Here is a 17,005-nt window from a genome sequence, read left to right on the forward strand (position 1 = left end):
TACACATACCTAGAGATATTAAAAAATAGTTATTTAATAAATATGCGTCTTTTATATATATATATATATGTATAATCTAACTTCTCTTTTAGAAATATATTATAAATGAAATAATTTGTACAAAACATAAGGCACATTTATATCGATCACATTGTAAGTGCATTTTTGAAGCCAAAATGTGTTTTGCAACAGTCTTTTCCATTTTGATTATAATAATTACATATAAAAAAAAACATTGTTTCTTTCTAATAAAAAGTTTTATACTACATGTACTTGAATAAATCCATATTTCTCATATTTTTATTTTTAGAAAAACTACTGTAAATAAATTTTGTGCAAGTCTCTCAAAAAATTGAAGCAGTTTCTATATTTGATGCTGTTTCATTGATGGCAATGATGAATAAAGTATTGTAAATTTATCAAAATACCATTGCAAAATACACTTTGAAACAAAATGCTAATAAATTATTTTATTATTTTATATGTTCATGTGAGCGATGATGAAAAACGAATGAAATACCGCTAGCCCAACACTGTCGTAACGATATATCCAGTAAATGTCGCGGATTATGTGAATGCCGCCATTCAGACAGATCGGAATTGCAATCGGATTGCTCCGGTGGACCCTTCACCTCGATTCCATTGACGCAACGTGTGCATTTGAACCTAAATAAATAATATTACTCTCACTCCAAGAATCACCTTGAAATATTTAAAATCATTCTATTGCACTTACTTGTCGTGCGTATCTGAAACAGTATTTTGTTCTAATTTGAATAAATCGCGAAGATCGTTTAGAGTGAAATGCCTTGCTACATCATCTTCTTGATCGACCACTGTAGAACTCAATGCTTTTTTATGAGCCTGTCTCTGAAATATTTTCTCTTCTATCGTCCCAGTCTGAAAAAAAATATAAAATATATATAAAATTTAAAAATATTATTTATGATAAAAATATGAATTCCAGAAAATAATTTTATTAACTTATTATTTGATATAAATGTAAAATTTGTTACTACTGACAGAAAGAAAACGATAGACGAAGCATGTTTTCTTCTGGCCATCTCTCCAAACTCGGGCCATCGCTTGATCGTCATTTGCGGGATTCCAATCCGGATCGAACATGACGAGACGATTCGCACCGATGAGATTCAAGCCGCATCCGCCGGCTTTCGAACTGAGCATGAAGATAAAATCGCTGCTACTGTCGCTATTAAAATTCTCAACTACTTTCGATCTTTTCTTGATAGTCATCGAACCATCGAGTCTCACATAATTGTAGGAACGTTTATTGCACAGCTTTTCGAATAAATCGAGGGTCTGTGTATAGTTAGAAACCAGTACTATTTTGTCGTTTGTTGTAGTTTTAATGGACGCCAACAAACAATCCAGAACCATTAGTTTGCCTGATAATTCTGGTAGCAATTGTCTGTAACACAAACTCTGTCATCAAATATTTCCTTTTATTTCATAACAGTAAAATTCAATCTTACTTTGTGGAGTAATGCGATGGTAACAATTGTGCAGCTTTCTCAAATCCCTCGGACTTTTCCATTATTTTATCGTATATCAAATCGGGATGATTGCATAGTTTTTTTAAAAGAGTTATGGCAGCTAGAGCGGATAAATGGCCTCCTTTCTTTGGATTATCATCCTCTATATAAAATGTGCAGATATAAAAAAATATATTTTATATATACACATATACAGGATGTTAGAAAAGTCTGGAAACGGTCAAATATCTTGAAAACGAAACGTTTCTGAGAAAAATGTTTCGAACCAAAGTTGTAGGATTTCAAAAGATCTATTTATTGGCGCTATGAGTTTAATCTTGGGTGGCGTCGCCAAGGTCAGAGCAAGGTCACCTAGAATTTTTTAAATGGGACCCCCTATTTTTTATTACTTATTCTTGTAGCTTATCTCGAGAGCTTTCCAAAACACTACAATAAAGTATTTCTTCATTGAGTACTTTTCGAGTTATGAGGCTTGAAATAATTTCTTAATTTTATATAAACCATAAAATATCTAGTAAAATATTCATTTTTCGATTATCTTACCTTAATAATTTTATGTACAAAATAATGAGAGTAATCAATTGGTGTAAAAAAAACATACAGTTGTTTTTAAGAAAAAATATGGAATTGTTAATTGCAAATTACATATTTTTTCTTAAAAACAACTATGTTTTTTCTTTATATCAATTGATTCCTCTCATTATTTTGTACATAAAAGTATTAAGGTAAGATAATCGAAAAATGAATATTTTACTAGATATTTTATGGTTTATATAAAATTAAGAAATTATTTCAAGCCTCACTCGAAAAGTACTCAATGAAGAAATACTTTATTATAGTGTTTTGGAAAGCTCTCGAGATAAGCTACAAGAATAAGTAATAAAAAATAGGGGGTCCCATTTAAAAAATTCTAGGTGACCTTGCTCTGACCTTGGCGACGCCACCCAAGGTTAAACTCATAGCGCCAGTAAATAGATCTTTTGAAATCCTACAACTGTGGTTCGAAACATTTTTCTCAGAAACGTTTCGTTTTCGAGATATTTGACCGCCAGACTTTTCTAACACCCTGAATGTATATGTTGGTCTTAAAATTATCAATTAAATAATTTTAAAAAAACATACCTTCCATAGATCTTTTTATACTCTCACTCTGTATGAAATTTTTATAGAGACGGGTTTGCAGCTCTCCCATTTTTATACATACTACGAATTCGTGTTTCAGTGGCAGATATTTCGAAAGTAAAGCACTGGTACGTCTAATGAGACATTTATTAACGACTGATACTAAATCAGACAAACGTTCTTGAGCGAGTTTACGTTGATCGTCCGTCGCAGCTGCGTCTTGACCACGTAATATAGGTGTTTCGTACTTTCTCCGGAATTCCTGAAAAAATAATGTAAATAAAAGTTCAAAAAATATATATTTAATATGTTAAATATATATATAATTATTATCTATATTTTTAGTAAATTATATATATTAGCTTTCATCAATATACATTTACCTGTGCAGTTCCCAATAATCCTTGATTAACAAAGTGTACAAGAGAAAAGTACTCCAGAAGATCATTTTGTATAGGCGTCCCGCTGAGCAATACTCTTCTCTTAGCCTTCAAACCCATTAAGGATTGATATGTTTGATTTTCAGAATTTTTTAAACGATGACCTTCATCACAAAGTACAAGACCTACTTCATCTTGATGCAGTACATGTGCGTGTAGACGAAATGTTTCATAACTTATAATGAGAATAGGAGTTACACATCTACCGCCGTAAGTTTTCATAAACCTGAGGAGTTTTGTGTCAATTTCTGCTTTTTTTCCTCCATCAATAGCAAGGGTGTTAACTATATTATTTAACCATTTGTTGATTTCATTATACCAATTCTTCACTAAAGAGCTAGGTGCAACGATAATTGCTTTGTCTATTAATGGTTTAGCTTCTGGTCCTATGAAAACATTTTTTAATTGTATTCTTTTCATTTTTTCCTAATTTCTTAAAAAAGCTCTACATAGATATTTCTCTTACCTTGTTTCAATAATGTCCATAATAATGTTATACATTGCAGTGTTTTGCCAAGACCCATTTCATCTGCCATAATACAACCATATGCATTTTCTATACGTTTACCTGTTACACATTCATACATAAATTTCACTCCTTCACGTTGATGCGGCCTTAATACATTGCACAATATTGGATCTACAACTACATGTACAAGTTGCTTACACCTGCAAAAATTATATATATAATGTAATTATAATCTTATTTTAAGAAATAAACATATCATAATGGTTTGGTTAAAAATATTTGAACATATGTTATATTAAATATATATACATACGAATCAATTTTCAATCTTTCATGTTCAGATAATTCTGGTGGCGAATAGACAATTAAAGCATTAGGATCATTAGGATCGTGCAATGGTCTACGTGGTCCTGGCAGACGTAATCCAAGAACTCGCCCAGATAATTGATAACCAGGCACTGGTATTTTAAATGGTTTGCTAAGAAGTTTCCTCACTCTTTCTTCCTGATTAATATCATACATATATCACTATATTTTTATAGCAAAAATCTAATAAATAAGATTTCTTATAAACTTACATGTTCAGATACTATCTTTTGCATCGTATTGATGCCATTATCGGAAAGAAGAACAGCCTTGCGTTCCGATATTTGTACGTCCTTGACATTTTTGGCAGTCCTTCTTTTTGATTCTGGAGGACAATTTTCTGATAGAGTTATTGCTGCAATATCCTGCGGTATATCCAAAAGTAATGGACGTTTCCCTCGTTGACTAGGTGCCAATGATCGAATCTTGAATACATAAAGAAAGAATATTTATTATATTTTAAACTTATTTTCATAAGATAAGTGCATACTTTATTCCATTTTGTTAGGTAAATTGAATTAAATTCGTTTTATTGATGAATTATAAATACAATATAAACACACGTGATGTGAATGACAATTTTATACTCCACATATTGATAAAAATATTTTTCAGAAAATTATATTAACGAACAAAATGGAAATATTCTACAATTATTAGTACCATTTCACTTTTAAATATTCATTTTGTTGAAAAATCAACGAAATATCTCGTAATTTATCGAATACAAAAATGGCGCGAACCGCTAAATAAAACCAACCTCGACTAAATTATGGTCATTAACTATAAAACGATACTAGATGTAACACGTGTTGTGTTTTTTGAACGCAGTTACCAGCGATACGATAGTGAATAAGCGCCAAATTCAAATCAAATTTGATTGAAATTTTCTTCAGTCATTCTGAGGGTCCTCCTAATACATTATTTTTATTTATTTCAATCGATAATAATAATAATTATTTATTTATAATAATTATTCAATAATAAATGTTTTGTGAAAATTAGATATTATTAAAGGAAAATCTTTTCTTTGTTTATCAGTATCTATATAAACATTGAAAGAAAAAAAATACTTAAAGTTACAAAGTATAAAAAATTAAGATATTAATTTTATAAAAGAACAGAGAAAATATAATAAAATAAGAATATCTAATATACTAAATAATTAATCAAATAGAATAACATATTTATGATAGATTAAATAGCACCATTTAAACAAAGCGGTTCAAACAACAATTCTTCTTTAATTTTCTATTTCTAACATATACATTTTGCCTTTCACAAGACAATACATGATAATATTTCGCTCAAAACATTCTCTAGAAGTAACTGTACATATTGTGTTAAATCTCTCTCGTTTCAATTGATTCATCAACGCATAAAGAATCTTATATATGAATTTCACAATGGAATGTAGGGAACGCAAAAATACAACGTGATCGTAGATACTTTTCTATGTTTTTTGTCTACATTAATACTGAATGATATATTACACTTTACAATGGTCGTTTGGTGTGAGTGAACACTGTCGTTTTAAAACGAGAGATATATGCTATATGCGTCAAATGTTGAAACAATATATATTCACAGTGTTTATTTTCATGATAAATAACATGCGTAGTTTTGAATCTGCGATTTGCTCATATGCACACGCGCAAGATTCCATAATAAATCTGTTATAATTTTCAATTTACTTTACATATCAATATCATTGCTATTTATTTTATCTCTCATTGCACAACATCAAAAAACGTGTACGATCCTTGTAAGCTTGTAACATTAATATTTATAGTATGTAAACAAGACGCGTTACACTCTTCCATTCTTTTTCTTTTCATTCAAGTGCATTATATATACGTTAAAATTACTCTCTTTAATTATTCTCGTGTCACATTATGTCAATCTTTTTTGTAAATACGCGAGAATAGAGGTGTTTATATTCCAATTATGGCGATGAAAAGATATATCGAGCTTATACGCGATTTTCACCATTTAATTAATAATTGGAACAAGCTTACGCGTAAGGCGAGACACATAAATAAAAGAGCGATTAATGGCGGGAATCCCGCGGATAGAATTCCGCAAGAGTGCTGGCCGGAATTCGCTTGAGCATCTCCTTGGGGAAGATTCGCAGCAGCTGCCAACCGATATCTAACGATTCAAAGACCGTGCGATTTTCGTAGCCACCCTGCGAAATGAAGTTCTTCTCGAATTTTGACAGGAATTCCAAGTACAATAAATCATCCGGCGTCAATGCTTCCTCTCCTACGACGGCTTTCATCGCCTGGACATCTTTTCCAATGGCATAGCAAGCATACTAAAAAGATATATTTATGTAATTGTATAAAAAAGATACATATATTATATAAGAATATCATAATTCGTAATTTCGCAATTTAATAATAAATTTCTATTTTTTTTACAATTTAATATGATGACTCACCAGTTGATTAGATACATCAGAGTGATCCTTTCGCGTCATGCCTTCGCCGATAGCGGACTTCATGAGACGCGATAAGGATGGTAGCACATTCACGGGCGGATAGATTTGTCTGTTGTGCAGCTGACGATCTACATAGATCTGACCCTCGGTGATGTAGCCAGTGAGATCGGGAATCGGGTGAGTAATATCGTCGTTGGGCATAGTGAGAATGGGAATCTGTGTGATGGAACCATTGCGACCTTCCACACGGCCAGCACGCTCGTAAATGGTGGCCAGATCGGTGTACATGTAACCGGGGAAACCACGTCTACCCGGTACTTCCTCACGAGCTGCCGATACCTCACGCAACGCCTCGGCGTAGGAGGACATGTCCGTGAGAATGACCAGCACGTGTTTTTCGCACTGATACGCCAGGAACTCGGCCGCCGTCAGGGCGAGACGCGGCGTGATGATTCTTTCGATCGTCGGATCGTTGGCCAGATTCAAAAACAAGCACACATTCTCCATAGAACCATTTTCTTCAAAGTCTTGCTTGAAGAAACGTGCAGTTTCCATGTTAACACCCATGGCTGCAAACACGATGGCGAAGTTGTCCTCGTGCGAGTCGAGGACGGATTTACCGGGTACCTTTACGAGACCCGCTTGACGACAGATTTGCGCAGCAATCTGTCACAAACAAAGAATGAAATTTTGATTAAAAATATCAAGAAAAGAAAAACTTTCACTATAGAAAGTATGATTCAATTTTGATAATTATACAAATTAATTGTGCGTGTAATTTATATAAGTAATATCGTAATACCTCATTATGTGGGAGACCAGCGGCGGAAAAGATGGGAATCTTCTGACCACGGGCGATAGAGTTCATCACGTCGATGGCTGATATTCCAGTTTGAATCATTTCCTCTGGATAAATACGAGACCATGGATTAATAGGCTGTCCCTGAATATCCAAATAGTCCTCCGCTAGGATCGGTGGTCCCTTGTCGATCGGTTTTCCCGATCCATTGAATACACGGCCCAACATATCCTCGGACACTGGCGTTCGCAGGATGTCACCGGTGAATTCGCAGTGAGTGTTTCTCGCATCAATGCCAGATGTGCCCTCAAAGACTTGAACCACAGCTTTGGAACCAGAGACTTCCAATACTTGCCCAGAACGTAGAGAGCCATCAGCGAGCTTCAGTTGTACGATTTCAGCAAACTTTGGGAATTTTACTTCATCCAATATTACCAGTGGACCATTTACTCCAGATACTGTCTTATAAGCTGGAATAAGCAAACGATAGCAAGTTAATTATTTATTAAAATTCAATTTTTTTCATTGTTCATATTTTTTTAAGTGGAATTATAAATATCTTAAATAAAAAAATAGGAACACATATGTTAGAGAATTATATATATTATATTAAACGACTCTTTAAAGTTGATAGAAAATGAAGAAAATCTTGAAATATCTAAGACCTTGAAATATATAAGATTATATTTGTATTTTCCAAATAATTCTTTAATTTTATATTTTTTCTATATATAAATAAGAAAGGAAATTTTTACATGATACATGCATTTAAATGTAATGAATAAAAAATACTATATATATAGTTTACATTTCATATAATTATGTTAACAAAATAAAAAATAATCTTCTGAAGTATAATAATAATAATAATTTTTATTTACATTCATGACTTTTAAAAAGACTCATTATTTTAATTTGATCAAAATTTTAAACAAATTATATGATGATCACACATATTGGTCATCATTTATATCTCTCTTTTGTACCATATTATGTCATAATCTCCCAGATATTGCCGACATAGGTTACGCCCGTAGGCAAACATCAAATATTTAAATAACTGTATCTTAATCATATCTATAATTCTTAATATTAATCGAGAAACTACCTCAATACATATTTTCTAGAAACATATAAAAGCAAAATTGCGCGTTTGTGAAAACCATTCGAGCAAACACGAATTGTCGTCTGCAATCACATGACAAGTTCGGTCTCGAGAGCGACAAATTCGCGGGGACGTTTTCGGGGAACAATTTCTCGTTCCTCGTCGAGAAAATCCGTCAAGGATTTACAAGCGTTGCAGATGACGTTATTGGCCTGCAAAATCCTTCGTGTAGGAAGAATCATTGAGAATTTCGGGGATCAGCTGATGCAGTCAGGGGATCGATCAGATGCTACGCCCAATTGAGTCCCGAGTTCTCATCACGATCTCCGTCGTCGAACGTTACTTACTGAGCCGGGGCTGCGCGATGAAGTTCCGGGACGCGGCGAGCACATGTTCCTGGCTTGCCTGGCGATTGCTGATGGTTTTGGAATACATCTCGGCTTGTACTTCTCCACAACTCACAGTCACACGTTATCCACCGCTGTCACTGCTCACTCCGACGAATAGCAGAGGATACTGGCTCGCCGCTACGTCAAGAGAGAGAGAGAGAGAGAGAAGAGAAACGTATCGAGGAGGACAATTGATGGAGGAGGGATGATTCGGCCGAATATCGGTGAACGAAAAATATAATACACGTAAAACGGAAAATATATAGTGCGAGACGAGAGGAAGATTTTTTTTCTCGACAAAGATTCGCGTCTTGGAATAAATCGCGCGCTTCTGGAGCAATTTGTGAAAAAATCGTAACGCGCGAGACACGCGAGAGAGAGAGACAAGGATGGAAGACGAGGCACGTGCAATCACGTGGCTTGGACTACGTGAATCATTGAATGTTCGCTTCGAAGCTCGAGAGAAGGAGCTATATTTGGCGCGCAAATGAAAATATATTTGATTGAGGAAAGTGTCGACAGGTTACTTACAAAGATCTGAGATAATGTCCGCAATTTTTCGGTGCTTCTCAACATCGAGTAAATGGAAAATGCTTTTTCAACGCAATTGATATACGTCTAATTCTTGGATTTTGATAATATTGTAAAGGGAAAATTGTTCTCGTAGTAGAGAAAATTGGCATTTATTATATTGCAATACAAGCATGTATTTTAAATATTTAGATAGCCAACTGTCTATAAAGTTGCTGTTTTGTTGCCAAGAATTGTTGACAAGAGGTAATACAATTGTTGGCAATCTGATAGCAATATATAATTAATCATATTAATTAACATAACCAATATAATTAATTAATTTCGTTTGGTTTTTTGGGTAATTTATTAAATCAATATTTTGAATAAAAATCGTCAAATATAATTCCTAAAAATATTTCTTATATTACATAATTTTATATTTGTACGCAATATAAAAATATACATTTATTTTTATTGACGCTTTTATTAAAATATAGATAAAAATTTTAATATATATATGCAATAGAACAGGAATTAACTTGTGGCATTGCCAGCAGGTGGCGCAATTATCGCGAGAAGTCAGGCACGAGTCACGCGGTATAACGCTACATTCACGCGGCTCTGCCGCTGACAGTTCCCATGACAGTTCAGGTGTGGGCGGTGGGCTAGTGGTCGGTTACGTTTCCCACAAATAGGATAGGTTTTTCTCGGCGCGAATCGGTTGAGCAAGTGATGGCGGCCCTCAAACGAATCACCAGCCTAACCCGGGCGCTGGCGACGGCGACGTCCACGTCGCGACCCTGTTTCCATCGCGCCGCGAAAAAAACCTACTTCACCTACGTGAATGAACCATCCATGCCGATCCCCGGCAAGCAGCCTTGTTGGTTGAAGACCGCCGACGAGGCTATCGAACAGGCCGAACTCGACTCAGGTAATCGATGACGGTCTGTTTGGCCAAATAAAGCGACGCGATGATATTTCGCGGATTTACCGAGTTTCACGGCTGATTCCATCAATTTTAATTTAATATTACGCCAATTTCACTCCTCTGCCAATATCATATATAAGATTATAATATGAATATAACACAAAAAAAAGAAACAGAAAATCGCTGAATCAGATATGCACAGCACGGACTGTTGACGCAATTAGATCTTGTGTGATCATAGGTCTACGTGACGTACGATTTTTAATAGATTTGCGTTATCATTTCGTTATGAGACTGGAAATTTTTCAATCTAGGAATTATTTGAAAATGTAATTTTGCGGATATTTTACAATATTTATGATATTTATGATCTTTATGATATTTACACTATTATCATATTTCACTTATTTCGTCTATTCCAATAAGATTTACTTGTTTGCATAACGTTTGAGTTACACACATGTTGTTTATCATTATATATTTTTCTTCATAAATATTCATAATGAAATATAGCCTCAAACCCTGGGGACTATTAATGTGAATGCCAGAACAGTTATGCAGATAACGTTATCAGTTGATCATCTATTTGCAAGAGCGATTTCTATTAAATTGCACTTCCTCCTAATCAAGCTGCTTAAATCAATGTATGCGATGAGGTACTGCGGAATTTTTTATATTATATATATTCTAGTTTTTGTAAGTATTTATACAAATTCTTGTTTTTGATTTGGAGATTTGGATGTAAATTTTAAGCAAACATTTTATAGCTTTTTATATAGAATAATTTTTGGCTACAAGTATGCGTAAAATCATGTAGACGTAATATAATTTTTATATTTATAATTATGTCTACATTTTTTACATAAAAAACAAAAAGTTTAAATCTTAAGATACAATAATCGAATGAATTTGTGCGTTTAGCGCAAAATTTAGCTCAAGATGCTCTTGTTGCTTCGCTTTGAGTGTGCGGCTGATCGATTTATATTTGGCTAAATTTCGCACCGCGTCAAGACCCCACTTGTGAAATAATTGATTGCCAATACCAACCAGAAATATGCATATATTTATAATCAAATCGCTTTGAATTCGCGGTATTTTTCATACAGTTCTCTTATTGAATTATTCATAAATAAACGCGTCAATAAACACGCTCAATGTTAACGATGTTATTTTTCGCGTGCATCGATATTTTGCAATATGTTTGAAAAACGATGTAGAATTTGGTAATGAAAATTTTTTTAAAATAACATGCAAAATGATATTTCATGTGCTTCAAATTAGTATTTGTTGCGAATTAAAATTTATGTCGCCGTTTATATTATGTATATTATGTATAACATATGCTTTAAAAGATTTGATTTAATAAGTTTTTAAATTTAATAATTTAAAATCAAATTTAAAAAAATTATTTCCTAAGAGCACTACGATAAAATTTCAGAATTGTATATTTTAGATATCATTCAATATATAAATATTAAGAATATTTAATTGATAATAAAAATTAATGAGATATATTTAGAAAAATTAAAATTTTTTCAAGGATAATTAAAACTTAGGAAAATTTAATAGCCTCAAAAATATAAAATATCGTTTACCAATTTTTTCTAATTTATTTTAAATTGATTTGCCATATTGAATATCTCAACACTTTTTCCTTTTTCGATTAACAAATTGAAGCAGAATTTTACTTGCATTATACAAGTGTATGATATATTATATTTACACAGTTACTTGATAAGATCGAGAAGTTCGATTCGATACATACTATCATCGCGTTATAATGCTGTTTTATTCATTATAAGAAATATGAGAGTCAATGAAACACTTGTTTTGCTGATAAAGGAAGCCGATAATCGACTGACGTTCTTTGTTGTTAATGATATATGATTAAGTGTAAAATGTGTCTTATATTTTTTTATACGCATCATAAAAAAAACAGAAAAAATAAATTTATATAAATCAATATATAGCTTAAAATTTATTTATATGTAATCTAATTTTTATAGAAAGAAATTCACAAAAAAACTTATGAAGAAATTCACAAATAAACTATATAAATGCAAGCTATGTAAAATTAATTTATTATTCATCCATGACACCGGTTGTCGTCCTTCTGGCACATGGTGCTTTGCGGAATGATGTAAGATGTCCTTGTCATTCTTAATGTCTCGTCTAATGATTCCCGTAAAGTTAAATAAGCTTTCTAATCTTATCTTTGAAATTGCCTTCCCATACTTCTCATTACTAAATTTACAAGTGACTTCCTCGTTTCGCTTGAGCAATTTTATAATACGCCTTTTAGATGTGACTGATAAAAAAGATTCACAGCTGTGCAGATGATATCAAACGAGCAGATACATTACTAACATTGACCTCGATACGTGAATCTACAAACATATATATACATATACGTAGCATAAAATCTAGCTCTCGTTTAAATATAGTCCACCACTATTACCAACTAAAAATTTGCCAACACAATAAATTAGATTTAGGATGAAGATTTTATGTAAATATTTTTCTTGTTAAATTCTTCTCTGATATTGACGCTTGCAGTATTTTATATAAAAAAATTGTATACGCACTTTTTATATGAATTAATTTGTTATTTTTATACTCAATTTTTGAATTTTTTTTATGACGCTCTTAATAAATTCGTGTATTATTATGTAATTACAATGTATTGTATAGCATGGATATGAGAGATGAAATATCATATGACGATCACATAACATATTGCATGTAACGATCACGTTTCGTCAATAAGATAAATCGCTGACTAAAAATATCTTCTATTACATGGGACAATAAAAAATTATATATAATGTTCGCACTTACAATAATTTCTATATATTATTCTGGATTTTAAAAATGCCATTTTAGAAATTATATATGGCGTTTTTTAAACTATTTCTTTAGTTATATTATGCGAATTGAAAGAGCAATTACTATTAGAGTTAGAATTATAGTTATAAAATGAATAATATAAAAATCGCTATTTTAGAAAATTAATTTGATTATGGTAATAATAATTATTGTACGTTTATGTTTATATATGTCTTCATTTGAATAATAATAATGTAATAATGTTGTAGTAATATTTATGTCCTCGTGCTTAATAAGAATTCTTTAGAATAAGATTTCTTTTTGTTTAATAAGATAAAATGCATACGGTAAGAGCAGCATTCGCTAATTAAAATTGATTTTAAATAGATGTATTTTCTCGCATATAGATAACTCTAACACTTCGTAATTGCTGTCTATAAAATTTTTTGGAATTTTATTTTAGGCCAGATGAAAATGTATTAAACAAAAATGCATTTTCATCTGGCCTAAAATAAAATTTAGATATGATAAGTGAATGAGATAAATATTAGGCGCGAGAGTATCGAGATACAAATTTCTCAATATTTATATATCATATCATTGTGATAAATCATGTAAATATTAGGCAATGTGTTCTGCAATATGTTATTGTGACATTCTACAAAGTACAAAGTACAAGGTTTTCTCTTATGAATTGTATTAGCTCCTATCAGCGCGGTAAAAAAAAATTAATTTCTTGCTTCTTGACTTTTGTAATCGCATATCATTACATGTATTAACAGTATCCGAATAATAATATAGTCACAAACATAATAATACAAACGTAAATATAATAACAAAGACATAAATATAATAATATTTTGAATAAAATTAATTACTATTCGTCATATGATTTATCGCAAAAATGTATCGAAAAGACGTTATTATTATTGTATAAATCGCAATAGCATTAAAATTATGTTAAATTATAGTAAAAATAAACAATTTAACTCATCTTTTCTTCTATAAACATCATTAAAGATTAATCAAGAAATTATGAATGCTATTATATTCGAGTTATATTTTAGAATACATATAAATATATTAATATTTTAAAGATGTCACAAGAAAGGATAAAAATTTATTCTTAGAATAGGAATGAGAAAAAAACTTTTCTTCAAAAAGTTTAAACCTAACGTATGCAAATAGATTACAAAATTGTTTAAATCTGTTTAATTTTAATATTAATTTATCTCAAATAATTCTTATTTCGAAAAAAAAAACTTAAGTTCGCGAAATAACTGTGCAAAAGTTTTTTTTAATTCTCGATTTATTATATATTTGCAGATCAGCTGGTGTATGTCCAAGGTGCTGCAGCGACACCCGTTGAATCGTTAAGAGCGATGACCGACTACGGGGTACGATGTGATGTGAGGAATGTCCGTTTATATCACATGCATCTCGAAGGGGCGGCTCCGTTCGCTAAACCAGAATATGCAAGTACGTTACGGTGTACGTCGACATAATTTTCTCTTTCAAAATATCTGAATAACAACTCGTCATATGTAGCGTACTGTTCTCGCACTCTTTTGCGCCGCATGATTCGCTTCCAACTTTGTCTCTATTTTAAGAATCTATTTTACATAATTTCCTCTCTATAGAAAATTATAATTGCTGTATTTAAATTATTTGTCTTTTAGTTATAAAAGTTTTTAATTATGTTTTAACAAAAGCTTAATTTGCGAGATACGTGTTAAAAAAATTGCATTTTGTTTGAAAAAATTAGTTAAAATGAATTATAAAAGAAAATCCAAGAAAAGCTGGTATTATTTAAGTTTTTTTCACAAATGTGTATATCTTATAATATGTTTGCATGTTTAGAACATTTCAGATCTATCAGCTTGTTCATTGGCGGTAATGTACGAGCCGCGGTGAATGCAGGCACCGCCGACTGCATTCCCATTTTCCTGCACGAAATCCCGCGTCTCTTCAAAGAAGGTTACCTGAAGCCCCATATTTCGCTCATCCACGTGTCTCCGCCAGACGAGAAGGGTTACTGCTCTCTTGGTACCAGCGTAGATTCTGTTCGGTCCGCCGTGAGTCATTCCAAATGTATCGTAGGTAAATCTCGGAAACCTCGCGAATACTTCACTCTTCTTCATATAAAGGCAGAATTTAAAGAGAGGATAATTTTTTGCAGCTTTAGTCAATAAGTATATGCCTAGGACTTTTGGTGATGCTATTATTCACGAAAGCCATTTGGACTTTGCTGTGGAACATCATCAACCATTACCGGTTCATCCGGTGACGACACCGAGTAAGGCTGAACAGCAGATCGGCAAGTATATTGCTGAGAACCTGGTAGTGGATGGTGCCACATTACAACTGGGTATTGGCAGTATACCCGACGCTGTACTATCATTGTTGACCAAACATAAAGATCTGGGAATTCACAGCGAGATGTTCAGTGATGGCGTAGTGGACCTCGTGAACAAAGGCTGTATCACAAATAATCAAAAGACGATGCATCGGGGCCGGATTGTCGGTTCGTTTTGTGTGGGCTCGGAGAAACTTTATGATTTCATGCACAATAATCCCTTCATAGGTCAGTTTGCGTCTGCATTTATCACGTCTTTGAAATTATTATTGAAATTCATATCATAATCTTAACTTTCTTCTTTAATGACTTATTTTTTACTTGTTTTTAACAGAAATGTTGGTCGTGGATTATGTCAATGATCCTAGAATAGTTGCCAAACAACCAAAAATGACGGCCATCAACTCGTGTATCGAAGTGGACATTACCGGTCAGATCTGCTCGGACAGTATTGGTACGAAAATGTATTCCGGTTTCGGTGGACAACTGGATTTCATTACGGGTGCTGCGATGAGTGAGGATCGACAAGGAAAGCCGATTATAGCTCTTAAGTCGGTCACCTCTAAGGGTCAGAGCAAGATACAACCAGTTCTAACGTTAGGTAAGTAGATAAATCTATCCAAATGATCTATTCTTTCTATTTTCCATAATTCCATGAGTTCCACAATTGAACGATTGATGTAATAAAAACGTAATTGTATAAAGTGAAATGATGCCATTATAATCCAACTTTATTATATGGCAACTTTTGAAGTTATTGCTTAATATATTATGCTGAAAGATACACAAGAAATCTATAATGTAGAGCGTTATAATAGTATATTAGTGATTTAACATATTATAAAACTTAGCAAACTTTTTAATTTAAACATGAATTCGTATCAAATCAGATTTTGGGTTAATTCATTTGTGTATTGATCCAATACGGTCGCTATATTATTTTACATTACGTTAACAGGTGCTGGAGTAGTTACTAACAGAGCGGTGGCGCGATATGTCGTGACCGAACATGGCATCGCCAGTTTGTTTGGCAAGAGTCTTCAGCAACGAGCGTACGAATTGATCCAAGTGGCTCATCCAGATCATAGAGAAGCGCTCGAGAAATCGGCATTCGAACGTTTGAAAATGATGCCTGCGCCATAAGCCCGAAAATAAAGCAGAAAAATCATATTCAATAGCACTTAACGATCGGTCGTTTGCGTGTTCTAGTCACGCGTACAACGGCCAACAGTCGAAGAGTCACGTAGCGTCTTCTTCTTATACGATATACGCGCTCTCTTACCAGAAGACAATTCGTCGGCCTCTTCCTAAAATAAAAGAAAGATGGAGAATAACGTGCTAACTAACTAGATTGAGAATTTAAGATGCTAAATTGTAACATTACGTATATTGTATAAGAAGAATTCATAATGCGATAGGTTGCGTTCGTATATATAAATACTAATTAAGTCATACACATATATTTTATATTATCAGAGAGAAAGAGAAACACGCGCTTTAGACAAATAAAAAATAGCATTACTTAGTGCCATTATGAAATGTGTAAGCATTTTTTATATTAAATCTATCAACGTTTCTTTGTATAATTTCCCGTATTTTACTATTGTAACGACGAATTCTCGAAATACGAATATACATAAAAATATATAGATATAAAATAAGAACTGATATTTCATTGTGCACGATATCTTCGATATATTTTCTTTCTTTTAAAAGAAATAGTTATAGTACACTT

General features: G+C 32.5%; 3 protein-coding genes across 3 annotated transcripts; 1 reads left to right on the plus strand and 2 right to left on the minus strand.

The window, feature by feature from the left end:
• Window positions 1-81: 81 nt before the first annotated feature.
• Window positions 82-4,684, minus strand: Okr (DNA repair and recombination protein RAD54-like okr). Its single transcript, XM_083095390.1, has 10 exons — window positions 4,575-4,684; window positions 4,124-4,336; window positions 3,859-4,049; window positions 3,543-3,745; window positions 3,020-3,462; window positions 2,637-2,898; window positions 1,494-1,656; window positions 1,024-1,429; window positions 737-900; window positions 82-666 (listed from the first exon to the last, which is right to left on the minus strand). The coding sequence occupies exons 1-10, from the start codon at window positions 4,575-4,577 to the stop codon at window positions 474-476; spliced, it is 2,241 nt and encodes a 746-aa protein (XP_082951516.1). The 5' UTR covers window positions 4,578-4,684; the 3' UTR covers window positions 82-473.
• A 451-nt stretch (window positions 4,685-5,135) lies between these two features.
• Window positions 5,136-9,033, minus strand: Vha55 (V-type proton ATPase subunit Vha55). The gene is made up of 4 exons (XM_083095497.1): window positions 8,606-9,033; window positions 7,157-7,623; window positions 6,355-7,020; window positions 5,136-6,228 (listed from the first exon to the last, which is right to left on the minus strand). The coding sequence occupies exons 1-4, from the start codon at window positions 8,691-8,693 to the stop codon at window positions 5,962-5,964; spliced, it is 1,488 nt and encodes a 495-aa protein (XP_082951623.1). The 5' UTR covers window positions 8,694-9,033; the 3' UTR covers window positions 5,136-5,961.
• Window positions 9,034-9,762: 729 nt separating this feature from the next.
• Window positions 9,763-16,856, plus strand: LOC145969397 (succinyl-CoA:acetate/propanoyl-CoA:succinate CoA transferase). Its single transcript, XM_083095510.1, has 6 exons — window positions 9,763-10,091; window positions 14,241-14,393; window positions 14,775-15,014; window positions 15,094-15,498; window positions 15,605-15,871; window positions 16,229-16,856. The coding sequence occupies exons 1-6, from the start codon at window positions 9,893-9,895 to the stop codon at window positions 16,411-16,413; spliced, it is 1,449 nt and encodes a 482-aa protein (XP_082951636.1). The 5' UTR covers window positions 9,763-9,892; the 3' UTR covers window positions 16,414-16,856.
• The last annotated feature ends 149 nt before the right edge of the window (window positions 16,857-17,005 follow it).

The sequence above is a fragment of the Camponotus vicinus genome, unplaced genomic scaffold (assembly GCF_025532165.1).
Source record: "Camponotus vicinus isolate PSW18456_S1 unplaced genomic scaffold, iyCamVici1.0 SCAF_1, whole genome shotgun sequence".
In the NCBI taxonomy this organism is placed as follows: Eukaryota; Metazoa; Arthropoda; class Insecta; order Hymenoptera; family Formicidae; genus Camponotus; species Camponotus vicinus.

What these genes read in the sequence shown, in the direction of transcription:
- LOC145969397 (XM_083095510.1), top strand. Translation starts at nt 9,893, where the DNA reads ATGGCGGCCCTCAAACGAATCACCAGCCTAACCCGGGCGCTGGCGACG. An exon ending in GCACAATAATCCCTTCATAG is followed by an intron (nt 15,499 to 15,604) that starts GTCAGTTTGCGT and finishes TGTTTTTAACAG; the next exon opens with AAATGTTGGTCGTGGATTAT. An exon ending in ACAACCAGTTCTAACGTTAG is followed by an intron (nt 15,872 to 16,228) that starts GTAAGTAGATAA and finishes TTACGTTAACAG; the next exon opens with GTGCTGGAGTAGTTACTAAC.
- Okr (XM_083095390.1), bottom strand. An exon ending in TATAAAAAGATCTATGGAAG is followed by an intron (nt 1,657 to 2,636) that starts GTATGTTTTTTT and finishes CATTTTATATAG; the next exon opens with AGGATGATAATCCAAAGAAA. An exon ending in TCGTCTATCGTTTTCTTTCT is followed by an intron (nt 901 to 1,023) that starts GTCAGTAGTAAC and finishes ATTTTTTTTCAG; the next exon opens with ACTGGGACGATAGAAGAGAA.
- Vha55 (XM_083095497.1), bottom strand. Translation starts at nt 8,693, where the DNA reads ATGTATTCCAAAACCATCAGCAATCGCCAGGCAAGCCAGGAACATGTG. An exon ending in CATCGCGCAGCCCCGGCTCA is followed by an intron (nt 7,624 to 8,605) that starts GTAAGTAACGTT and finishes TGCTTATTCCAG; the next exon opens with CTTATAAGACAGTATCTGGA. An exon ending in CTGATGTATCTAATCAACTG is followed by an intron (nt 6,229 to 6,354) that starts GTGAGTCATCAT and finishes ATATCTTTTTAG; the next exon opens with TATGCTTGCTATGCCATTGG.